General features: G+C 40.7%; 2 protein-coding genes across 6 annotated transcripts in view; one reads left to right on the plus strand and one right to left on the minus strand.

Moving 5' to 3' along the window:
• Positions 1 to 15,718, plus strand: part of ABCG5 (ATP binding cassette subfamily G member 5) — a 29,913-nt gene extending 14,195 nt beyond the window's left edge. The window contains exons 8-13 of one of the 2 annotated variants that reach the window (XM_034764439.1): positions 4,323 to 4,536; positions 4,801 to 5,006; positions 6,066 to 6,204; positions 10,063 to 10,248; positions 11,602 to 11,714; positions 12,359 to 14,422. In XM_034764439.1, coding sequence (XP_034620330.1) covers positions 4,323 to 4,536; positions 4,801 to 5,006; positions 6,066 to 6,204; positions 10,063 to 10,248; positions 11,602 to 11,714; positions 12,359 to 12,468 — 968 coding nt within the window. In that variant the 3' untranslated portion in view covers positions 12,469 to 14,422. Of the gene's footprint in view, positions 1 to 4,322; positions 4,537 to 4,800; positions 5,007 to 6,065; positions 6,205 to 10,062; positions 10,249 to 11,601; positions 11,715 to 12,358; positions 14,423 to 14,450 lie in introns of those variants that run through there. The other variant, XM_034764438.1, reaches the window with a different exon arrangement.
• Positions 15,719 to 15,774: 56 nt separating this feature from the next.
• Positions 15,775 to 26,049, minus strand: part of DYNC2LI1 (dynein cytoplasmic 2 light intermediate chain 1) — a 49,749-nt gene continuing 39,474 nt past the window's right edge. For 3 of the 4 annotated variants that reach the window (XM_034764440.1, XM_034764443.1, XM_034764442.1), the window contains exon 13: positions 16,595 to 20,837. In XM_034764440.1, coding sequence (XP_034620331.1) covers positions 20,709 to 20,837 — 129 coding nt within the window. In that variant the 3' untranslated portion in view covers positions 16,595 to 20,708. The other variant, XM_034764441.1, reaches the window with a different exon arrangement.

Consider the following 26,049-nt stretch of genomic DNA (forward strand, 5'->3'; position numbering starts at 1 on the left):
TGGAAGATATCAAATAATGTATGGGCCTTTCATCAGTCACCGAGGTCTCAGTTTCCAGTGTGACAGCAATTTGACACAGCAGCTCTTGAAAAGTCCTGAAATAATCCAGAGCCAAAAGAGGCTCCTTCTCAGGTGGAGGAGATGATGACGATGAGTCTTTGGGAGAATCTAGTGGCTCAATTGCCAGTGCTGGCTCAAATATCAGTACGTGATGATTGGTGTTGAGGAATTGGTATCGGCAGGGACCAGGGTAGCTGAGCTAAAGCTGAAACCATTGTTGTTTGCCCTGAAGCATAAGAGCACTTTGTGCTCAGTCCTTGGGAGGAGAGTGGAGGTGAACAGCTCTTCTTAGGCCTTTCAACTTTCCTCCTCTTAGGGGAGAAAGACCAGTGCCAGGAACTGTGCTTAGTCTGGGGCTCTCATCTACCTTGCCTCAGCATGGAGGAGACAGTCCCGGTCTTTGGTGCTGGAGCAGCCATTGGTGCCAAGTTGATCTTTGGATTCTATCTGGCTTGTCAGTGCTGGGCCAGATTCCTTACCAGTTCCAGCTTTGGGAGTCATATTCCAGTTGATGGGGGTGCTGACAATGTAGGACTCAGAGGTGGATGGTTCCATCTTGAAGCTTGATGTCTGTTCTTCTGGGTCCGAAGTGCCTCTGATAAACTCCTCCAGATGATATAATTTTAGATGGGTGTCTCTAGATTTTCTCATTCCTCAGGAGAATGACCATCAAAGCAATGGTCAGGCACATGGCTCTTGTTGAGATGGAATAAAGAGCTATAGCAAGGAGAATGAGTCTGTAACAAGACAGGCAGAATGAACCCCTAATTTTGAATTTGCTATTTTAAGTGGTTGTGGCACAAAGTGTTGAGAGAAAATAAGTGTTTGTTTAAAAAACAAAACAAAATAAGTTTAAGTAAATTTTTAAAGAGAAAAAAAAGGATAGATTTCTATGGAAATAACCCTTAAGTAGCCAGGTAAGGATAGGCTTGGAGAATGTAAGAAGCAGACACAGCCTGGTTTCATTTTGCTGCCACTGGTGATAAGAAGGAACCGAGGAATGGTTTCAGCCATTCTGCCCTTGGGTTTGGGGGCAGAAGAGGACCTGCAGGGTGTACATCAGAAAGGAATTCACAGATTCCTATTCTAGTGTGTATGGGGTATATGGCACCTAGAGTAGGATGTACATGCCCAAATACTCAAAGAACCCATATTTTTAATCTAGTATATTTGGGTGGCAGATTGCTGACAGCTGTTTGAACGCTAACTAGTGAATCCAGAAATGTCCAAAACGTTGTATGAAGAAGCGTGGCACATTCAGAGGGAAGCAGTATTTTTCTATTGTTTTGGTGGCATTCTGCCTTCAATTAGGAGAGAGAATGATTGTAGACATGAAGCTGGAATTGAAAAAAGCTGAAAATACTAATATGACAGTAAGGATAATTTTGTCATCATGAATTTGAATAGTCTCAAAATCACAAGTTTGAGATTTAGACTCACATTTTAAAACGTTCAGTAAACACGAAGTGCTACATTCTTCAAGTGTCAACCTTTGAATGTGAAGATAAAGAAAAAAGTTTAGATCAAAGAATTATAAGTGTTCTGAAAATTGGTAGCTTCTGTGCATTCTGACTATATAAACAGGGGGTCTGAATCTGTTATCCCTGAGGTCACTTTTCACTATTGTTACTCCTAATTTACACCAGTGTCAGAGGAAAATAAAGCATCATGTTTCATAGAATGGATTGTATTAATTATGGAGTCCAAGTACAATGTTTGGTATTTGTCAAACATGACAGTAAATGAAAAACAGAATGTTAACTACAGCAATGGTTCTCAAACTAGGGCCGCCGCTTGTTCAGGGAAAGCCCCTGGCAGGCTGGGCTGGTTTGTTTACCTGCCACGTCCGCAGGTTTGGCCGATCGTGGCTCCAACTGGCCGTAGTTCGCCGCTCCAGGCCAATGGGGGCTGCAGGAAGGGTGGCCAGCACGTCCCTCGGCCCGCGCTGCTTCCTGCAGCCCCCATTCGCCTGGAGCGGCGAACTACAGCCAGTGGGAGCCACGATCGGGAGCTGCGATCGGCCGAATCTGCGGACACGGCAGGTAAACAAACCGGCCCGGCCCGCCAAGGGCTTTCCTGGAACAAGCGACGGCCCTAGTTTGAGAACCACTGAACTGCAGGGCCTAGTGGTTAGTGCAGGTATTAGATTTTAAAACTCTCACATTGACTTGCTGTGTGACCTTGAGCAAGTCACTTAGGGCCAAATTTTCCAAAGTTACTTCTGGGTTTGGGTGACTAAATGTTGGATCCCCATCTTTAAAGACATATGACCTGATTTTTGGAAGTACTGCCCACTATAGCTGAGGACAATATTGCTTATTTCAGTTACCTCTCAGAGGTGCTCTGAAGCTTAATTAATCTTTTGTGAAGTACTTTAAACTCCTTGGACAAAGGTGCTAAAGGTGCTATTGTTATGGTTTAACTCCCATCTGACAACATTTTACGGTATGTCTACACTGCAATTAAACACCCACAGCTGGCTCAGGCTCCTGGGGCTTGGGCTCCAAGGCAGTGTAGACTTCCAGGCTTGGGCTGCAATCTGAGCTCTGAGTCCCTCTAACATTTCAGGGTCCTAGAGAGTCTGGGCTCCAGCCTGAGCCTGGAAGTCTACACTGCAATGAAACAGCCCCATAGGCTGAGCCCCACGAGCCCGAGTCAGCTCGCGTGGGTCAGCTACAGGTGTCTAATTGCAGTCAAAGGCTAGGTCTACACTACCTGCCTGAATTGGCGGGTAGAAATCGACCTCTCGGGGATCGATTTATCGCGTCCCGTTGGGACGCGACAATCGATCCCCGAATCGACGCTCTTACTCCACCAGCGGAGGTGAGAGTAAGCGCCGTCGACAGGAAGCCGTGGAGGTCGATTTTGCCGCGGTCCTCACAGCGGGGTAAGTCGGCTGCGATACGTCAAATTCAGCTACGCTATTCACGTAGCTGAATTTGCGTATCTTAAATCGACTCCCCCCTGTAGTGTAGATGTAGCCTAACATACCCCTAGAGTTTAAGCATAGACAGCACTGAAAAAACAAAACTTATGAAGAGAAGGTGTAATATGAACACTTTATGTAGCCAGCTTAGTAGGTTTAGAGAAGTAAGTTATCTGTTAGAACATATGCTCCTGAGGACTTTAATCCAGGTTCTGATGCTATTGGTCAAAGTTAGATAATTATTTGCTTCAAAAGAAATGTGATTTTCCAAAACTCTGCAGCATTAGCATTTGATCATACAAGTAAGACAACTAGAACACACAAGGTTCTCATCTGCTAATAATAAGAAACATCTGCTGGTGGCAAGACCAATTTATAGGTGAATTTATTAATATGGAGCATCCAGCTATGCAGAATTTTTATCTTCTGTAAGTTCCACTGCAGTAAATAATTTTTTTAAATAAATTTTTGTTTTACATGGGGTTTGGGCCAGTAATGGGTAATGTGACCAGCCAGCATTTTCTATTTTACATTTTTAAAATGGGTGGGGGAGGGGTTGTTGAGACTGGAAGTTCCCTTCCACTGGAGGAGGGAGCAAAAACCAGTGCAACAGGGCAAAGCTGCATTGGAGAGAGAAGAGAAGTAACTCTGGTAGCATGTTTCAGAGTAGCAGCCGTGTTAGTCTGTATCCGCAAAAAGAAGAACAGGAGTACTTGTGGCACCTTAGAGACTAACAAATTTATTAGAGCATAAGCTTTCATGGACTACAGCCCACTTCTTCAGATGCATAACAAATCTTCTGGTAGCATGTTATCCCCTGAGACCAATATTTCACAAAATGAAACCCCATGGGTTAGGTTGGAGTGTCTCATAGTAGAGAAGGGGTAGGAGTCAGAGAGAAGTTGTTCTGTATGGTGGGGATTCCTCAAAGCCTGGTAGATTTCTGAGTGGAAATCTGATCATCCATTCATCCATCCTAAGCAGCATTAGCAGCTCCTTTGCAACTTCTTTTCCCTGAACAGAAGTTAGGGCATAGGCAATGGCAATATGGTTCTTTTCCAGTGGGGAACAAAGTTAGAGGCTCTACCAGTGAAAGGCAAGTCCATTCATTTCAGGATCTAGGGCTCCACAGAGTCAGGGTTCCACAGAAATTCCAGAGACTGAATTCCCCATATTGAGAGAATGGAGAGGAACCTCCACAAGGTGAAAAGTTTCCAGTTGACTTTTCCTCCTCCTGCAGATTTTTCTACAAAGGCTTTGGTGAAGGGAGAGTAAGAAGGGGAAATGATCAGGCCTTTGATAATGTCTGTAGTTTAACACTTGGGTAAATTTGCAGTGGATCTGACATCTGTGGACACTCAAAGCAAAGAACGTGAACTGGAAACCTACAGAAGAGTTCACATAATTACATCTGCCTATAAAAATTCAGAGATCTTTCGCAAGACTTTGGAGGCCATTGAAAGAACAAAACGCATGAAAGACCTGCCAGCAATACCATTCAAAAGCAAAGACTCACCCAGTGCAGTCTCCAAACTATGGATTCTCTTACGGTAAGGACTCACTCTAAAAAAAAAATTAATTTTGAAGCTCTCTAATAACATCATTTGGATAATCTTATTCACCTTGCATATACGCACATACATTATTTCTTCCTCTGGGCTTCCCAGTGCATCCCATTTTCCTTATGCTGTCTTTTACGTTGTAACATCTTTGGGGCAGAGTGCCTTTGTTTCTTTTTCAAAGCTGGACACATTATCAGTGCTTAATCAGTCATAACAAGCAAAAATAGTACAATGATTTTGTTTCAATTTCAGGAGGACAACAAGAAACTTCTCCAGAGATAAGACTGGCATCATCATGCGTCTTTCTCAGAATCTGTTGTTTGGCCTGTTTTTAGCAATTTTCCTTCTCAGACTGAAGAATGATCTTCTAAAAGGAGCACTGCAAGATCGCGTGGGGCTCATTTACCAGTGTCTGAGTGCTACACCTTACACAGGAATGCTCAATGCTGTTGCCCTGTGTAAGTTATTCGTTCCTCCATATGATGCGTAGCAAGTACTGTATATACTATGAAAAAGGCCTTTAAGAATGCTAATTTTAAGAGCTACATCATGGTTTTAGCAGATAGCCCGTAATAAGAGGTGGTACATAAGCACAATGTTCCACAGGAAAGCAATGGAAGGTACAGTGCCACAGACAAAGACCGTATAACTCAAAGCAACCTGACTGTGTTCAGTGAAGTAAGTTATTGCACTTATTTAAAGAGTATAGCATGCTCCTCTGGCATGGCCCTCTAGCTGAGATGGCAGGGAGTGTGGAACAGTGGCTCCACCTAATCCCTGTCCTACCTTGTCCACTTTCTGCCTCTGTGCGGGGGCTGTATTTTTGGCCAGCTTTTACATGAATTATGCAAGTGGGGAATAGTCCTTTCTTTCTCCTATTCCCCCATCTAGCTGTGTAAAGGCAGGACAAAGTCTAGCTGCAAATTTGCACTCTGTTAATTGAAATCACAGTTATGGGCATGGAAAGGTTGAAAGGGCATATGACATGGCTGGCTTCAACAGTGACTAAGGATAGAAGTCTTGATTAGACTTTTTTATCCTTGAAAGTATTATATTCTGGTATCTTATACTTATGAATATTGTTATTTTCACATGCTCTTTCTTTTACAAGTGCCATATGTTGGCCTCCCATGTAGTAACAATACCTCTGTTTGAAGAGTGAAAACTGTTTTTTCTATCAAGGGCACATATGTGGCCCCCATCATCATAGAAGATGGACATCTCCATAAATTGACCATCAAAGACAGTTCTTATGAGTAGTGTCAGATTCTTACCTGCTACAGATGAAGCTTGTATCTCCCGTGACGCATCTGGCCACCTCTGGTTAAGTGTATAGACTGATCTACTAGTGAACATGGTTTTCACTGGCACTAGGCCGCCCAGATGGGTTTGAACAAAGTGTTTCTGAAATATTCTAAGAGTTGTCACGTTGCCTTGTCTAAGCTTTGCGAGCATCAATTTCTGCATGGTATTTTTGGTCAATGGTGGTTTAATTTCTATTGTACTTTTCACTCCAGTTCCTCCATTACGTGCTGTCAGTGACCATGAAAGCAAAGATGGCTTATATCAGAAGTGGCAAATATTGTTAGCATACATACTACATTTCCTTCCCTTCAGTATCATCAGTGTGGCGATTTTCAGCACCTTTCTATACTGGTAAGCATTGAGACAATTATACCCCTCTTAAAACTATATTCTCATTATGGTGCTCTTAAATTCCCGTGTCAGGAATAGGCCTCCAGGAATAAGCTTTATGATATTGCCTTTCAGAGAGATCAGAAAAGCAAAGAAAAGGCATAGGGATGATATAGTACTTGCCCTACCTCTAGCTCTTGTTGTGACGTTGTGCAGTCTATATGGTTTTATAAAAACATGATAATAAGTGAATATAATGTAACTGGGATAGTTTTCAAAAAATATGGTAATAAGTGAATATAACGTAACTGGGATATGCTTCATGCAAAAGGTCTCTTGTAAGGTATCATTACAAAGCTTATAATCTACTGAGTATGATTATCCGATTTGTATAAATGTACCACTTTTGTATCTAAAACTAGAAATATAAAATATAACTCTGAGGGCCTATTGTAATTATGTAAAGTGTGGGCCATTAATGATGGTTTGGAATCTTGATGACTCCCATTATTCGCAGATGGCTGTGTTTACCTGTGAGTCTTCTTATATATGTGTATGCTGGCAAGTGGGCAATGAAGTCTTCCAGCGACATGTAATCATGTCACCTGAACTGGAATCCATCTTTAACCTGGTGCTTTTCCAGTGAGGGGGGGTGGAAACCCATAGGGACAAAGGGTTCCTGCCTTATGCAAAAGATATATAAAGGGGTGGAACAGAACAAAGGGGAGATAGGAGACATCATGAAGAATCCCCTAGCTACCACCTGAGCTGGAACAAGGGCTGTACCAGGGGAAAGAATTGTGCCCAAGCCTGGAAGGTGTCCAGCCTGAGAAAAAACTTACTGAAGCATCTCTGAGGGTGAGATTATCTGTATTCAGTTTGATTAGACATAGATTTGTGCATTTTATTTTATTTTGCTTGGTGACTTACTTTGTTCTGTCTGTTACTACTTGGAACCACTTAAATCCTACTGTCTGTATTTAATAAAATCACTTTTCATTTAGTAATTTACTCAGAGTATGTATTAATACCTGGGGTGGCAAACAACTGTGCATATCTCTCTATCAGTGTTATAGAGGGCGAACAATTTATGAGTTTGCCCTGCATAAGCTTTATGCAGGGTAAAACGGATTTATTTGGGTTTAGACCCCATTGAGAGCTGAGCATCTGAGTGCTAGAGACAAGCACACTTCTGTGAGCTGTTTTCAGGTAAACTTGCAGCTTTGGGACAAGTGATTCAGACCCTGGGTCTGTGTTGCAGCAGACGGGAGTGTCTGGCTCAGCAAGACAGGGTGCTGGAGTCCTGAGTTGGCAGGGAAAACAGGAGCAGGGGTAGTCTTTGCACATCGGGTGACAGCTCCCAAGGGGGTTTCTGTGATCCTACCCGTCACACTTGTCTACACTTAAAACTTATGCCAGCATAGCTACGCTGGTCAGGAGTGAGAAAAACCTATACCCTTGACTGACATAGCTATACCGACAAAACTCCTAGTGCAGCCATAAGAGCACTTCTGTTGACAGAGAACCTGTCACTTCTCCTGTCAGTGTATGCTGCATCTTTTTTTTTTACACGAGGGACCTATGACAGCATAGCTATGCTGTCATAGGCTATGTAGTGTAGACATAGCCTTGGTGAGTTAGAATTTTGGTGAAAATGTTCTAATAAACAACACAAAAAATGAGACAAAATGCTTGTTTTGGCTCTTAAAAACATGTGAATCTAAGACAAATAGATTATCTCAGTATTTGCAGTATTGCTTTGTAGTTCTAATAGGAAATACCTTGAACAGTCCAAATATTGAGGTTAGGGTAACTTCATATACTTATTTAAGGCCTAATTCTGCCAGCCAGAGGCATATTGAATAGTTTCTTACTCAACAAGCAGATCAAGGATTAAGGTATTGCTCAGCCTAAGTAAGGCTGTCAGAATTTGGCCCTTCATTATTTAAGGGATTTGGCAGGTTCTGAAGGGTCAGGTCTTATATCATTTTCATGGCATGCACAAGGGTAGAGGGGCCCACAGCCTCCAATCCTGTGGAAGCCTGTCTGTGCAAACAGTTTGAAGCTGGCATTCTGAGAGGTTTTGGAAAGAGCGGCTGCTTAGTGCATAGTCTCCCTTCACTTCTCCAGAGTTTCTTGCAGAAGTTAATGCAGAGTACAGCTAATAATCTAATCTTTTTTATTATGTGATGGGTATATGCTTAGTGTGTCTTTGCAATGGGAAAGAAAAATATGGAGTGGAAGGTTATCAGCCACTTGAAAACACTATTGAATGAGAATTAGATCATCCTCTGGACATAGCTGTGGGATATTAAGTGAATTTGTAATCTGCGAGGGTTTCCTGTCAGTCTGAGACTCTACAGTTTCTTTGTGATCTCCTGAAGATTTTAACTGATCAGGAATAAACAGCTCCCACTGATAGACTAACCACTGGGAAGATCCCTGGTATTGATGGCCTTCCTGCACACTACTACAAAAAATTTTGATTTATTTTGGGGTACGATTTGCTGATAATTTTGAATAAAAGCATCAGAACAATTGACTTCCCGTATATATGGCTGATTTTATACTGGATCAGGCAAAGTTGGCTTTCATAAAAGGCAGGACATGCAGCATTTTAGGTTCAGGGAATATTTTTAATTTCCTCCAAGTTTTAGTGGTTTTGAATTTATAATTTTTAGTACTATGTATCTTATTAATTTGATAATTAAAAAATTCATGTCTCTAGGTTTTTTTTCCTTTCTCTCTTCTCTTTCTGATATCACAAGATTATTAAAATCTCCTTGTGTATATTGAAGCGTTCTTACTCCTGCCACACTGAGGCAGTGCTTCTAAATCTGATAGTTTCTGTTCAGTTTCTCCAGTTTGCATAGGGCAGTCTGAGAGATTTACTCCTGGAGCCCTAAATAATGTAAACAGTGAATATTTCAACTTGGGAAAAATAATATAGCCAGTGCAGAAATGATGTCGTGAATGTTGATTTATTTTGCAAATATCTAATGGCCAGTAGCATTACATAGTATACCATCTGATCAATGTGAAATTGATTATGTCTTGAATTAATGGACCATGTAATTTCTGATTATGTACTCCCAGTAGAAACATCCACAAGGCAATGTTTTTATTTACAGGTATTTTGCTCCTTGAGGCTTCATATATTTCTGAGCTCTTTCATAAATTGTTGAGCCATTAGAGTGCTGTTTTAGGAAGTAGGGAAGGAGTCTTGCTATTGTGATCTTGGAAGGAACCAGTCTAATTCACTTTTTGTTATAAGCCTCTTTTCTATACCTAGAGATGTGCTCCATCTCTTGCTGCTTATCCTGACCACTCCCTCATGCCAGCCGCACAGGAAGGCCATGGAGACCTTATTGAGAGGTCAAGTTAGGGAAGAACCAGGATGGAGCTGGTAGTATGAGGAGATCAGATTTCTCAGCAGGTGGTGGGAGCAGGGGTGAGAGAAATAAGGATATGTTTTGTTTGGTGGAGGAGAAGTAGGAGCAAGAGCAGAAAGGGGGTTAAGACTCCTTCTGTGGAGTGAGGAAATTGATGTAGATATCCCTTAATAGAGAGTACCAAGGATGTGTACACTCTTCTTTAGGACTATAACAGCCTGATTTTAAGCAGGGCCCCAATCCAACATCCTTTTTTGCACCCAGAATGTGCCATTATAAAATATTGTGGATACAAAATTCCATCTGTAATTATCTGCAGACAGTACTGATGTTATTTAGACATCTAACTATATGATTGCACCTCCATGACTAAATGACAAAACATTAGTGCACTGTCGGTACAAAAAGTGAGGATGTTTTTTAAAAGCCTGATGCCATAATGTTTATTTTTATATTTTAAAATGCTCTCTTGACTGTATTTGCACAGGACTGTAGGAATGAACCCTGATGTTTCCAGATTTGGATATTTCTTTGCTGTTGTGTTAGTACCTCATATAATTGGCGAGCTACTAACACTTGTTTTGCTTGGTGTGGTTCAAAACCCAAATGTAGTCAACAGTGGAGTGATGCTACTTAACGTAGCAGGAGTGCTAGTTGGAAGTGGGCTTGTAAGGTAAGGAAAAGTATTATTAAATAATTGTGGTTTTAATGATAAAATAATGTAACTATAGAATAGTCTCAAGAATCTCTGTTGCTAAAGGTGTCTATGAGTGTGTTACACAAGAAGGTAACAACTAGATAAAGTGCACCTGTAATCTTTGGCAAGGCAACTATCTAATCACTGATCTTTTAAACCTTGTACTAAATACATGGGACACACTCAATCCCAACTTTTCCTACAGAAACTGAAATAAGCCTAAAGATAGTTAATGCCAAAGCCACTTCCTCACTGAAATGGCTACACCTCATAAAGTGATTCTCAATAAAAAGTATCAGTCTGTGTCATATTTGACAGTGCTTTTTCTCCCGTAAACAGATTTCAGCTAAAGCTGGTTCTGCAAAGTAAAACTATGTTAACACCTTCTTCAGTGCCCTATTAGCCACTGCTAAATTTAGTGAAGGGTTGTAGTTTTGTTGTGAAAGTATTTCCCACCACCTTAGTTCAGTGCCTTACTGACCTCTTTGAGTGAGAATGTGTGGGTTTTTTTACGATGTTTTTTAGTACACACAGTGCTAATTAAGACTGTGAATCTCTTCATTAAAACAACAAGGAGTCCGGTGGCAGCTTGAAGACTAACAGATTTATTTGGGCATAAGCTTTCATGGGTAAAAAAACCTCACTTCACGAAAGCTTATGCCCAAATAAATCTGTTAGTCTTCAAGGTGGGTTGTTGTTTTTGTGGATACAGACTAACACGGCTACCCCTGATACTTAATCTCTTCATTGTCTGTGAAGAGAATCAATATTGCCAGTGGGTCTTGGATTGCTGGACATTTCTGCAGCATTTGCTGTGTTGGATCATAAGGAGTTGTTTGGAAACTTTGTATGAGAGACAGGAAGTGCACACACTTGCTGAGTACAGTTACACTGAGCTGATCACAGACTCTGTTTTGATTCACATTATTAATTCTTTGTTTTGCAAGTATCTTTAGTAGTCCTCCAGGGTTTAATATTCACTCTGTGTCTACTTTAGAGGAAATGAAGTGAATACACATGGTGGACTTTTGTTATGCAAATAACACTCATCACTCCTAATAGTTCTTCCATTGTCATTTTATTAGCTTTTTTGATGACACAGTAACATGAATATAAATAAGTTGTAAAATTAATTGCTACTATACCTAAACAGGTCCTTCAACATTTGTCACAAATACAGTTTGTCCTTGAAAATTGTGCAGGCAAATTAAGGAGGCTCTCTAAAACATGGTTGTAAGGTGCTGAAGGGAGCTGTGCAGTTATAAGTTTGGGTAGAATTGGTTCTTGAAATAACAGAAGGCCAATGTAACTAGTTTTTGTTTGTTCAAGGCGCACAGAAGACATGCCTACACCTTTTAAAGTTCTAAGTTACCTTACGTTCCAAAAATACAGCAGTGAGGTTCTTGCAGTCAATGAATTTTATGGATTAAACTTCACATGTGGTAAGTATTCACTGAGCCCCCTTAAACCCTATGTAAATCAATTTAAATGAAATATATGTTTAAATTTATACACATGCTAACAAAGAGTACTTGCCATACCTTTGTAAGCACCCCATACAACTTACAAATACAACATAATTAATAACTAAGCATAACAATTCATTATAAGGCAGTATAAAGCAGTAAAACTTTTATAACCCACTGCTAGCAAACCATGCCACTCAAAAGCTTGAATCTCCCTCTCCCTCCAACAGTTCCCCACTCTTCAACTTCCACCACTTCCTCACACCCACAGGCTGTTTTCTTCCCCATGCATTTTAAAAGATGAGCTTTGCAGCAGGCCTTGAAGGTCATAAGATTTGTGCTATTTTGTAGATCATGTAGAGGAACCAAATCCAAAGTTGGGGGCCTTTGGAGAGAATGCCCTGTCAGCCACGATTTCTTGTTTATATCCATGGGGCATCACTTGAGCACCTCTGTTGATTTCAAATGCAGTGTAAGGCACCATGAGAGAGGTATTTAAGTTAGGCAATAATCTGTTTAGGGTTTTATAGGAAGGACTATGGCTCATAGTTGAAAGTAACTGATGTCAAATTAATCATTAATTTTTGATAGTGATCCTTTTCAATTATGGATTTTTTCAGTATGTTCTCCAGGCAGCCTGGCTCCACTGCCCAGGCCTCAGATTCTGCAGCAGTACCACTTCCTCCCAAGGAAGGAAGGCACATCTAGCTTTAGCAACTTATCTCCTTAGAACTTGGTTATTGCACTATTATCTCGGCACCCAAGAGCATCAGCCTACACTTCTGGCTTCCCTTGCTTCCTGACTGCAAGTTATGGTTCCCCAAAGCACTGCTTCCTGGCTTCATAGAACAGTGGAGAGAGTATCACCCTTCAATTAATTCCCCCTTGTGGGGTAAGGTAGAGTGCAAGAAGCAAGTGCAGGCGAGTTCTGGCAGGAAATGAAGACAAAATAAAAGGCTGGGCACTTGGCTCTCGCAAAATGGTGAATTCTGTGCAAAAAATGTCAGCTTCTGCTATTGTGGAGTTCACAAGGCCCTGAGCAAGATTAGTGGGACAACTCACACCTCCGAGCTATTGTTTTAGACTTGCAGCAAATTGAGGAAGAGAACAGTGCAGTAGTTTGCACAGTTCACATTTCCACTGTTATCGCCAACTAGACTGGCTAGAAACAATTTTTGAAAACAAAATCTGAGATTCTGGAGCAGTGTTGTGACAGGGGTGTGTGATAGGATGTACAAACCCCACACTGGGCAACAAGGGGTTGTACTAACCCCACACTTGCAGCAAATACTCCATCTGCTGGAGGAATTAAAAGATAGGAATAAGCTCACTGGGGTAGCAGAGCTGGAAGAGAGCAGATTTGCAGCCCACAGCTCCAGCAGAGCAGAGGGAAGCCTAAGCACTCTGACACAGCTGTCCAAAGGGACCCACCCCAGAGACAACCAAAGAAGGAAGTTTCCTGCGGACCTTGGTCACTCCCTCTTACTTATTTTGGTTTGGATTTTCCCACCAGGGGAAAATCTTGGACTAAGCTTACGGGGGTGGAGGGTGAAGGAGAAGGGAGGACAAGAGGAAGAGACCCAGGGAGGACAGCCTTAAGCAGCCTTGGTTGCCAGACTACTGGTAGCCAAAAGGGCCCTGGGTTGGAGCCCCGTTGACTGGGAAGGCCTGGGCTCCCCTCCCCACACCCCCTGGGCAGTCAGGGGTTGTGGCCATGACCACTAGGCCACACTTTCCAACTGGACCCCAAGTGAGACGCATTACAAGGGGTGAAATTCTCCAACTATGGACACACGGGATCCTGTTTATAAGTGAAAATCAACACCTTTAACATCTCCTTGATGTTAGCGCAGATCATAACAATATACTACATGCTCTAAGCAGACTGACACATTATAGCTAGCTTCAGTTTTGGATGGTTTTAAAATGTAGTCCCATATAGAGCATATTGCAGTAAGTAACCTTGAAGACAACAAAGGCATTCATCACAGCAATGATAATAATATCTTGCACTTTTCTGTAAGGATCTCAAAGTATTTCATAAATATTAATAAGCCTAAGTCAAACAACTTCCCAGTGCTTATGGGTCCTTGCAGACAGCATATTTGATGGGCCTTAAATCTTCCATTTGGTGTGAGTGAAACTAGTGACACTTCATTTCTCTCTTTAGAAAATGCAAAGCAGGTTAGACACAGAAACATGCAGAATGCCCCAATTTCCCAAACACGGCAAATTGGCTGGGATGGGCACTGAGGAGCTCCTGGGAAGCCTGTCAGGGAAGGAAATCTGCTCAGCCACTCTGTGGGTATTACTCCAGTTTCAGGACCACAGTAAATTGCAGCAGCTGTCTGAGCTGTGGTATTTGCATAGCAAGAGATCTGCCAATATGCTCTCAAGTTTTTGCTGTGAAGCAATAAGTCATTGCAGAGCTGAGTTCTGAGCATACAACGATGGTACAGCCTCTGCCCAGATTCTCCTGGAACAACACTGGCTCCACTATCGACAGTACCCTCCATCCCCATAGGGGAAGAGGAACGCGTTGTGAACACATATGTTATATTAAAATAAATTGTAAGGCCAAGTATATTAAATAAAATCGAGGTGAGTAGAACGTGGGATCCAGGTGTTTAAATCAGTGCACCACTTACAGTAACTAGCCTGGCATGCTCTATAATATAATACAAAACCCTTTTTTTTTTTTTTTTTTTGCAGGTGGCTCCAATGTTTCTCCTGGAGTTGGTGCATCATGTGTTTTCCCTCAGGGCATTCAATTCATTGAGACAACCTTTCCTGATGCAATGTCCAGGTTCACAACAGACTTCTTAATGCTATATGCTTTCCTACCCGCACTTGTCATTCTAGCAATTGTGAGTTTTAAAATAAGAGATATAATTATTGTCAGGCAATAAAAACATTAGGAATTCTAAACTGGCTGCACAGTACAATATACCAAACTTGCAGTATTTGAGAACATTATTTGGGCAAAGTAGTATCCATCATTTTGTTGTCTTTCTAAATTATAGTAAGTGAGGAGTGAATTACATTCACACTATTCATATCTTTTTCCTTTCAGTTAACAGTTTTAACTCATGTTGGAAACAACATGTTAAATACTATGAACAAAACAGTAAACACTTAAAACTAAAAATTTTATATTATTTTTTTAATTCACAAAAATGTTTTAACATATTTGTAAGTGCACTTAATAAAGAGGTGCAGACACGGGAACAAATGTCATTTGCTTTGTTAGGGATTATTCTTGCAAGCTTGATGACCAAGGGGCACAGCAATATTTCCTCTAACAGCTGCACCTCACCTTCCCCCCCCAATAAATAATGTTAAAATATCAAAACATAATATAATAGACATGGTAACTCAGTTGTGTGACAGGACTTCACTTCGATCTTCAAGTTATTAATGCAAAGGGTGGAACTAAGATACTACAAAATTTGCACAGTCGAGTGTGAAGTAAAGTGAATGTCTGTGAATCTGTATATAAATTTAAGCTCAGAAATTGTGAAATTGCTCAGCACCTGTGACCAAATATGTAACATATAATAAACTATAACATTCAGAGAAGGAAAAATTCATGTTAGATCATCCTGCCCAACCCCTTTCCAGTTCAGGATAGTTCACCGAGAAATTTTCTTATGTGCTCCAGCCCAGTGGTTGTTCAATTGTCCATTTTTGTGGTAAGATGACATACCTCTCATGGGCCACCTCTTGTCTCAGTACCTCAATTCTCTATTGCTTGGTTCTCAAATATTTCATCCTGCTGATGGACAAAAGGCTGAGCTTTACTGGTTTATGTTAAGTTGGACTGTCTCCATCAATGACGTTTCCATCTTTTCAAATTGCACTAGAAGACTGATAATGAACATTAGGAATAATTTCCTACCACTAATCTAAATTTCCTTTTATTAATGCACACAAATATCCCACAATCTGTGTATGGAGAGGTGGGGACTTATATTTACTGATAGTTTGTTATGGTTTGTCAAATTTAATGCTCTAATTTAATAAAGGTGTTAACTATCACTTCCAGGATGGGTAGCAGTATGGTTCCCACTGTCCAGAAATCATAACAGTACTCAATGTTATTGGTGAGCAGGAGCCATAACATAGTTCTATGAAGAATGGGTATAGTCTTTGGGAATGTTCTCCTATACAAGATTAACAGAACCTGGTTTTAACTACATTATATCAGGCAGCTTGTATGAAAGTCTCTCTCTTATAGCACTTATCAATTAATGGGTAACATAGCACCTAAAATATGTATCTGCAAACTGGGAAACATCTGACTTTATACACATTATATTTTGTGTACACAGGTACAGCTCTGGGCTTGCAATAATCTGTTTGTGCCCTTAAATGCATATTTTATGTAGGAACTTAAAAAAACCAACAAAACATATGGCCTTAAGAGTCCCATGCTTCATATTTAAACCCATCCATGGGAATAATCTTTTCCAAAATTTTTTTTCCAAAATCTTGAGTCTGATGATCCAGGTTTATTTTCTCACCAGAAAATATTTTCAGTTCACATTATAGTATATGAATTTAACTATTAATTTATAACAAGTTTTTTTTATAATTTAATAATAGATGCAATCATGCTATATTAACTGTTTATTTATTGTATGTTTGTTATTTTGTATTACATATTTTTCCAATTGTATAAAACACCAGTTTCAATTACTTTGTATAATACTCAAAAATGATGATTGATCTTAACATGTACAAAACATAAAATTAAAATCAGTGTGAGAGCTAAGCACTTATCTCAATCAAGATTCAAACTCCATTTCTTTCCAGGATTTAGAGGCATTTCTCTTATATTGTTCTAGTTCCTAAAACACAAACACATTTCAAAACACTTAGCATAGAACATCCCCAGTAAAATAATAATAAAATGCATCCATCTGTAACTTTCCAATCTACCTGCAGTTTAAGGTTTCTAGCTATGTTTCTAAATCATACATTATCACATTTTGAAAAAGTACAAGAAGAAATTTTGAATCTTACTAAAATTAAAAATGTTTAGCTTTAGAGGCTGACTAAGTTGCTTCAGGAGAGAGAGCGAGATGTGATTTCCTCTCCTAGCTATTCACTTGCCAGGCCAGGGCAGGCCAAGCCCCAAGTTGGAAGCACTGTGGAGACATGGAAATTTGCCACTATCTATTGAATATACTTTAATTTTATTGCTTTGTTTGTATCATAGAGCCCTAGATTACAATGGCAAAAATAGTTTCTTATGCACGGTGTGCCAAATTCAGGACTTTGTCCATTCCAAGCAGTGAACTGTATACAGGGTACTGTCCATGAGAATCCTATGCGGGAAGGAAGCCATTTCACAGAGATTACTTTTACACATGACTGAAGTAATCCCTCCACAGCCCCAAAACACTTCATGTGGTGGGGGCGGGGGGAGGTTGCATATGTGTGTGGAAGACCAGCTGAGTCACAAAACAATGAATCCACTCCTTTACCCATGCTAATTCATCAGGATCCTTTACAAAGCTGAAGCTTCACAGGGGCGTGTGCATTCCCTCCAAATCAAGCCCTTGGCCCTCTTGTACGAGTTGTTCTGCTAGCGATAACTCTGTGGCCAGGGAGATGTAGCTAGATTTCCCTCTTCATTAGTATACTCTATTTTGACCAGAAAGTAGTAGCCTGAAACATTTCTTAAAAGATCACAAAGGATTTATTTGACATGTATGCAGGAAGATTCTTCCCTCTACATTAATTTATTTTTTAATCAGCTATTCTGAATAATCCCTTTATGGGAATGAGATGTATACACCTGAATGTAAAAATAAGCAAAAACTAAAGAGGTAGCATTTCAGGAAGAAGTAAATCCCAGTCAGTACTGGGAAATCTTTAGGAAAAAAGCTTTGAGGAACAGATTATTAAGAGCAGCAGTAAAAGTTGTTACTGTGAAGATATTAAAAAGGCAGGCACTTAGAGGCAATCACCACTACAGCATAAAGAACAATAGCCGGGTAGACAGATGGACCTACATGACCTTATTCCATCCAAAAATGTTACTATGAATTTTGATGCATATAAAAAGCTTTAGAAACATTAGCAAACAGCAGTTTTATCTTTTAGTTTCATGCAGTGATGCGTACCATATGGCATCATAGTGCTTAAAGATTTATGAGCCGAGTTATTTAAAAGTCACTATGTCTTCTTTACATACACGACTCCAAGTTAGCTAAAGGTTTGTATTATTCTAATTACAGACATATAATTTTAGGTCTATGGTTATCTACTTTTGCAAATTCAAAGATCAGTTATCCACCTGCTACTGCATTAGAGTGGCATGTTTAGCTACACCACACAGAAAAAATTCATTATGCTGGAAATTCCCAATTGCGTTCAATTAGTTTACATGAAATTTTGATATAGCACAGATATAACTCACCAAACACTGTAGTAATAGTTTTTAGATAGCAAAAAGACCTTCCTGCTATGTTTTCAAGGAAATACACACTGTATCTGTGTTTTATGTTACAATTCTAATGTGAGGCTAGCTGCTTGGAATCTGAAGCAGGAAAGTCAGTGTAATGGCTCCCCTTTCTTGACTAGGATCTCTTCTGAAACTAAATGCCCAAGCCACCAGGAACCAAAAATCTACTGAGCCTTACCTCCCATGCAATCTTACTGCAATCAATGGGGTTGAAAGGGCTGCAAGTCAAAACAGATTTTTGTGCAAGCTCTCCTCATAGCTTAAGAATTCACGCAAAGGCAGTGGTATGGCAGTCTATTAAAGGCAGCCATCAAGTAAGATTCTCAGCTGATTTAAACTGGCATAACTCCATAAACTTTAAGAAAAAGATGCTGATTTGCAAGAGCTGAAGAGACAGCCCTTCTATTTAAGTGAATAAGGGAACTTATTTTAAGTCTAGCAGGACTGTTAATAATCAGGACTCACTAGTTTAACATGTTTTAAGAAAAAAAACAAAATAAGGCAGAGAGAGACAGAGAGTGCGCTGGATTTCAGGCATCCTTTCTAAAACCAAATAAAGGGATAGAACAACAGTGCTAGAAACCTTTGCAAATTCAAGAGCCAGTCTGCAGGAACCACAGTTTAGTAACTCTTGTAAATGTGACTGGGGATTGGGGAGTTCCAGTAGCTTGTGAGGATGGGTGGGAAATCAGAGAAAAAAAGGTGAACACAAACCAGTGATTAGTATGAGTGTCATATGATTACTATCCTGATTTTAATGGTATGGACTAGATAAAACAATTGATGTTTCACAGGAGTTATTCAGGCAAATTGACATGAAAGCCACACTTGTTTGTGTTTAATAGAAATGATGGTCATGAGGCTCGTGGAGAATAATAGGAGACATAAGCTAAAATGATATAGGAATGGAGACGATTTCTTCTAAAAAGGGAATATGGAAATAAAATATGAAGTAAATACATGCCCCTTTTGAGGAAAATGTACAACCTCAGAGTCTTGAATCTTCTTTTAATATAGATTTTTAAAGCTATCTTTAGTGGTTAAATCAAATATTATTTCAGTACAACCTAACTAATCTGTACACCTGATAAAGTCACACAACCAAAAATTCTCTCTCCATACTTAACCAAAGCCAGCATCTTTCATTATCAAGGGAGCCAGCATGCTGTCTGATGCAGATTCTTCAAACCCTTTGTTTTCCTGAAGGTTTGAGGCATTTTCCAATATCTTCAGGAAAATAGGTTTGTAGTAGTATTTTATAGTGTTTTGTAAGAAGGGGTGCTGCCATTTGCTTCAAAAACTTCAAAAGTTTTTGAAGATAGTGTCTGATTTTCAGGGAGGTGTTCTGTGTGTCTGATATTGATTAAGTCACACAATCTCCATTTGCTTCAGTTAACCACTGCAGTTTTTTTTTTAAATCATATTCTTCTAAGAATCAATGGTTCAGATCTATTTATCATTTAGGTACTTTGGCCCTGATCCTTAAAAGGTATTTAGGTGCCGCCATCTCTCTTTAGGCACCGAAGTCTATAATTTAGGTGCCACTGACATTTTCAAACCTACTGCTCAGCTGCTACCTTGGCTGAAAATTCTACTGGGCAGCAGGCTGCATATGGGCTAAGGGTCAGTGTTAAGAGGAGCTGCACCTAAGTATCTTTAAGGAACTGGGCTTCCCTGGGTTCCAGTCTATTGATTTAGTCACCAGGCCAAGGCGAATAGTAAAGTGATGTTAACTGTAAAATATTATTTATACAGATATCTCAAAATACAGCTTGCAAAAAATTAAAAACACATGATGAAAGAATCCCAGAGTCAAGTGTTAAGTATTAAGGCCCTTGTAATAAGCAATTTCATGATAAGCTAAGCACCTTTCCAAATAAATTAATGAGAGTTATCAAGATGCACATTTGGAAATCTCTTGAATACAAGCAAACATTACAATATAAACCTAAAAGCTATTGGCATTTTATGCTCAAATCGCTAATTTCTAAGTACAGCTAACACACATACACAAGTCTCCATTATGATGGCACAACACTAGTATTTAAACACTCACTACGTATTCAGGAATTATAGCAACAGAAAATTCAGGGCACCCCATGACCTTCAAAGAGATCAATCCTATACCACACACCTGGGGTGACCTTGAATAACTATACTGAGGTAAAAATTATAGTGCTTTTCTGTGCTAGGATTTTACAGAAATGGCTCTTTCAAGTTACCTATCGTGATGTAAAAAACCACAACATTTTTACAGTGAAGAAAAAGTCTTAGAGCTTCAAGTGTTGTTAAGTAATGCATGCCTCTTCTATTGTGAAGAATTAAAAACCCATGGAATATTATAACAACCAAACTAATGCAACAGAACCTTGATAATTTGAACTAGTGACTAAGAGACCCATTGGAAATGTAAGTCAGTTTTGCAAACTAGCAAGTAAGTGAACAAATTTTAAAAGTACTATGTTCCGATATTTTTGCCAACAGATATTTAGCTTTACCTAATTATAACTACAATTAACAGTAAACTTAATCAATGTAAAGAATATTTTGTAAAAAAAATGAAATACCTCTGTGCAGAATCTGCTACTAAATCTTTGCTGAGTTGTGAGAAGATTCCACCAATGGCTCTGTGGATATGGGGAAAGCGGAGGATATGATATATCTTGACTTTAGCAAAGCTTTTGATACGATCTCCCACAAAAATATTGGGAGCAAGTTAAAGAAGTATGGATTGGATGAATGGACTATAAGGTGGACAGAAAGCTGGCTAGATCATCAAGCTCAACGGGTAGTGATCAATGGCTCGATGTCTAGTTGGCAGCCGGTATCAAGCAAAGTGCCCCAGAGGTCGGTTCTGGGGCCGGTTTTGTTCAACATCTTCATTAATGATCTGGATGATGGGATGGATTGCATTCTCAGCAAGTTCGCAGATGACACTAAGCTGGGGGGAGAGGTAGATATGCAGGAGGGCAGGGCTAGGCAAATTGGAGGATTGGGCCAAAAGAACACTGATGACGTTCAACAAGGACAAAGAATCCTGCACTTAGGATGGAAGAATCCCATGCACTGCTACAGGCTGAGGACCGACTGGCTAAGTGGCAGTTCTGCAGAAAAGAATCTAGGGGTTATAGTAGACGAGAAGCTGGATGAGAGTCAACAGTATGCCCTTGTTGCCAAGAAGGTTAATGGCATATTGGGCTACATTAGTAGGAACATTGCCAGCAGATTGAGGGAAGTGATTATTCCCCTCTATTCGGTACTGGTGAGGCCACATCTGAAGTACTGCGTCCAGTTTTGGGCCCCCCCACTACAGAAAGGATGTGGACAAATTGGAGAGAGTCCAGCAGAGGGCAACGAAAATGATTAGGGGGCTGGGGCACATGACTTATGAGGAGAGGCTGAGGAAACTGGGCTTATTTAGTCTGCAGAAGAAAAGAGTGAGGGGGGATTTGATAGCAGCCTTCAACTACCTGAAAGGGTGTTCCAAAAAGAGGAAGGAGCTAGGCTGTTCTCAGTGGTGGCAGATGACAGAACAAGGAGCAATGGTCTCAAGTTGCAGAGGGGGAGGTTGGATATTAGGAAAACCTATTTCACTAGGAGGTGAAGCACTGGAATGGGTTACTTAGGAGGTGGTGGAATCTCCATCCTTAGAGGTTTTTAAGGCCCGGCATGACAGAGTCCTGGCTGGGATGATTTAGTTGGGGTTGGTCCTGCTTTGGGCAGGGGGTTGGACTAGATGAGTTCCTCAGATCTCTTCCAACCCTAATCTTCTATGATTTTTTGTGCAGATTAGTGATGTTCCAATCTATTTTACAAAATCAACATTAGAAATGGAAGAATCTGATTATCTGATGAGAGTTTCAAACATATGGCTATCTGGTATAGTAACCTAAATTGGAGCATACTTGGCAAGTTACTCTCGATCATATCTTTACACCAATGGACAGGCAGAAAAAACATTAGGAAAGATATCTAAATTATTGTTTGCCACACTTTTTACAGTTTGCATGCTAAATGCTGGGATCCTGTCAATGCAGTTAGCACAGAGGCAGCTGAAACAAAGTCTGTGCCTTCTCACCATTCCATCCTGCTGCCTGATGCTACCATGGAAAAAGATATAATTTTTGCCAAAAGGGTTCTAGTGGTTTAAATTTAATCTTTGTAAATAGAACTGTTACTTACACTATAGTAACTGGATCTTTAAGATGTGTTGTCCACACGTATTCCACTTTTAGTGCATATGTGCCCCAAGCACATGAGACTGGAAACTTTCTAAAAAGCGGTGTTTGTTGGGGCTGCACCCTCTAGCACCCCATAGCCATGGGCTTAAAAGGGGCAGGTCAGCCACAGCCGTTCTCTAGTTCCTATACCAAGGGTGGGCAAACTACGGCCCTTTTAATCAGGCCCTTGAGCTACCGTCGGGGAGCGGGGTCGGGGGCTTGCACCGCTCTGCGTGTGCTGTGGCTCCACATGGCTCCCGGAAGCAGCGGCATGTCCCGCCTCCTACGTGTAGGGGCAGCCAGGGGGTTTTTCATGCTGTCCCCACTCCAAGCGCCGGCTCTGCAGCTCCCATTAGTCGTGAACCATGGCCAATGGGAGCTGCAGGGGCAGCACCTGTAGATGGGGTAGCGCGCCAAGCTGCCTGGCCAGCACTGTGCCTCCACATATGATCTGGAGGGGGGACATGCTGCTGCTTCCAGGGCTACGGGGGCAGCGCCTGCGGATGGGGCAGCATGCTGAGCCACCTGGCTGCACTGCCGCACCTCCACGTAGGAGCTGGAGGGGGGACATGCCGCTGCTTCTGGGAACTGCTTAAGTTAAGCGCCTCCCGTAGCCTGCACTCCTGCCACACACACCCCCGTGCCCCAACCCCCTGCCCTGACCTTGATCCCCCTCCCGCCCTCCAAACCCTTTGGGTCCCAACCCAGAGCACCCCATCCCGCACCTCAACCCCCAATTTTGTGAGCATTCATGGCCCACCATACAATTTTCATACCCAGATTTGGCTTTCAGGCCAAAAAGTTTACCCATCCCTGTCCTACTCTTAAAGAATACAATTTGACAATGACTCAATAGCAGCGGGAAGGGTTGGGGAATACATGTGGACAAAACATCTCAAAGAACCATAGTTTATGTAGGGTAAGTAACTGTTAGTTCTTACAATAATTGTTCATATGTATTCCACGTCTGGTGACTCACAAGCACTAACTAATGTCCTGGAGGTAAGTCTACCAGAATAATTACTTCAGGACAATTCGACCAAATCAGGCATTTGACCTGGAGCTCCTTATCAAGGAGTAATGCTGCGTGAAGGTGTGAACTGAACTCCAGATAGCAACGTTATAAATCTGTGAAATTGAGATCCCTTGCAGTGATGCACCAGAGGCTGCCTAGCTTCTGGTGAAATTTGTCCTAACCTGCCCAGGCAGGTCTAAAAGGCCCACCTAGTAGTGCCTCAACATGTTCCAAAACCCATTTTGACAATCTTTGAGTGGAGATAGATTGCTCCTTCATTCTGTCAGCAAAGGACAGGAACAGTCTAGAACAGAGATTCCCAAATTTATTTGGCCTACCGCCCCCTTTTCAGAAAAAAAATTACTCAGCGCCCCCCTGGAAATCTACCTTCTTTAAGCGAACAAACAGAAAGATACAGTGAAAAATTTGCGTTCTTTTATGTATCTATATTTCTACTTACGTCCTACAATATAGTAAAGAAAGATGTGTTATTAGAATATCGCCCACGACTTCAGGTATACAGTGGTTTTTGCGTAAGACGGCAAAAGACAACCAAACTAAAATACTAATGAAACTAATAAACTGGGTTTTGTTCTTTGCTCAGCATTAGATATATGTTTTTGATATTAAATTGTCAAATATCAAACTAAATTTATCAAGAAATAATTAATTTAAAAAATAATCAATATGCAATTAAAGATCAGTTAATAGTTTTAATTTAGTTTGCCCTTATTTAAATAATTGTTCCTTATTAACACACGCCTTATTTACCAATTAACACAGATGATTCGATAGATATAAATAAATGTTAATAGTTAACAGTTTTTTTACGATTTCATTCCTGTTTTCGTTAATATTGTAATAAAAAATATGACAAATATATTGACTGTACACTTCAAATAGTACTGTACCGACACAAGCCTGCTACGATTTTATTATTAGTAAGCACTAGAGACACAGAAACGTACGGTAGATATGTAAGAAAATGTATAAAAATACTCACGTGTAAATTGCTGTTTTATTGAAACAACAATAATACAATTTGCTTTGTATGTGATCCGTAATCCGTAAAGATCGAAGGTATCGAATATGAATAAAAAATTTTAAATACTTATTGCACTACTGTTAACTGCTTTTTACACAATTCAGAAACAATCTAAATTAGATTTCATACATGTTGCCCATTTATAGTATCGTATTGTAAACAAATCATTACATGCACATATTCCTGCCGATGCAGGCTGGACTTCCCGACAATGCGCGACATGCTCGCCTGCCAACACTTGCTTGTTAAGAGCTGTTGGCGGACTTGACTCCTGATCGGTTATAATTTGTGAATTTATTTGGAAAATAAAGTAATCACTACAACTTTAACTCTATGTTACACAACAGATGAAACATGTACGAACGGTTTTTCAAAATTTTCTTATATTCTCTTCTTTCTTTATGCTTCCACTGCCCCCTTATTTTTATTCAATGCCCCCGAATTGCACCCGAGGCTACTACTGCCCCCCTGAATCGTTCTAGCGCCCCCCAGGGGGCGGTATCGCCCACTTTGTGAACTTCTGGTCTAGAAGAATTCCCAAACTGCTTCTTTCTGTCCAGGTAATATGAGAGACACCTAACAATGTCCAAGGTATGAAATTTGGTTTCTCCCCCAATAGTCTGACGCTTGGGAAAGAAGACATGTAGGTGAATCATGTCATTAAGATGAAAGTCAGAAACCACTTTAGGTAAGTGAAGTCTCAGCCACTTTGTCCTTGTGGAATACTATGTATGGAGGCACCATAAGGGCTTGAATCTCTCCTATTCTGGTTGAGGTAATGGCCACTTATAAAGACTGTCTTCATAGACAGATTGTACAAAGAATAGGACACCAGGGGTGTGAAGGGAGCACTTTCTAGTGCTGGTTGTGCAGGTGTGCCCCCCAATCTAGTAGAGAAGTGTCCATTCTAAATCATTGGGTCCTCATGAAATTGGATGGAACAGCCAGTCTCGATCTCTAATACCCATTTGTCTGACATAATGGTCTGCCAAGCTGGGTGGAGTGGGGTCAGACGGTCTTTGAATGGATGGTGGTTGTGGATGGTTCCAGCACTTGAAAATGTGGTAGGTATCTTGGGCCCTTAACTAAACCCTCAAAATTGTTGTTTGGAGGAAGGATGTTGGGATGTTGAAGGCTGGGAAGGGAGTGGTCGCCGTCTTGCGGGTCTCTGCCTCTGTGGGTTACATTGTTTTTGGGGTTGTGCATAAGGTGCAGATCTAGATCCTTCTGCCGAGTAATACTTCCCCTGTCTTTAATTCTGTATATATGTGTATATGCTCAAGGATCTCAGAGTTGCTCTGGAGTCTTTCAACATGTGAAGGGACTTATCTGTTTCGGGGCCTTCGAACGGAAGATCCTCAACAGTTGATTGTACCTGCTTGTGAAAACCAGAGAGGCGGAGCCAGGAAGCTCGTTGCCTCACTATGGCTATGGAGATGGAAAGTGCCACCATGTCTGCAGAGTCCAGTGAAGATTGTAAAGCTGTGCGACCTGGGAATTGTCCTCAAGTATATGTTCAATAAAGTCAGACAGATTTAAGTAATTTGAGTGGTTGTAAT

The sequence above is a fragment of the Trachemys scripta genome, chromosome 3 (genome assembly GCF_013100865.1).
Source record: "Trachemys scripta elegans isolate TJP31775 chromosome 3, CAS_Tse_1.0, whole genome shotgun sequence".
NCBI classification, from domain to species: domain Eukaryota; kingdom Metazoa; phylum Chordata; order Testudines; family Emydidae; genus Trachemys; species Trachemys scripta.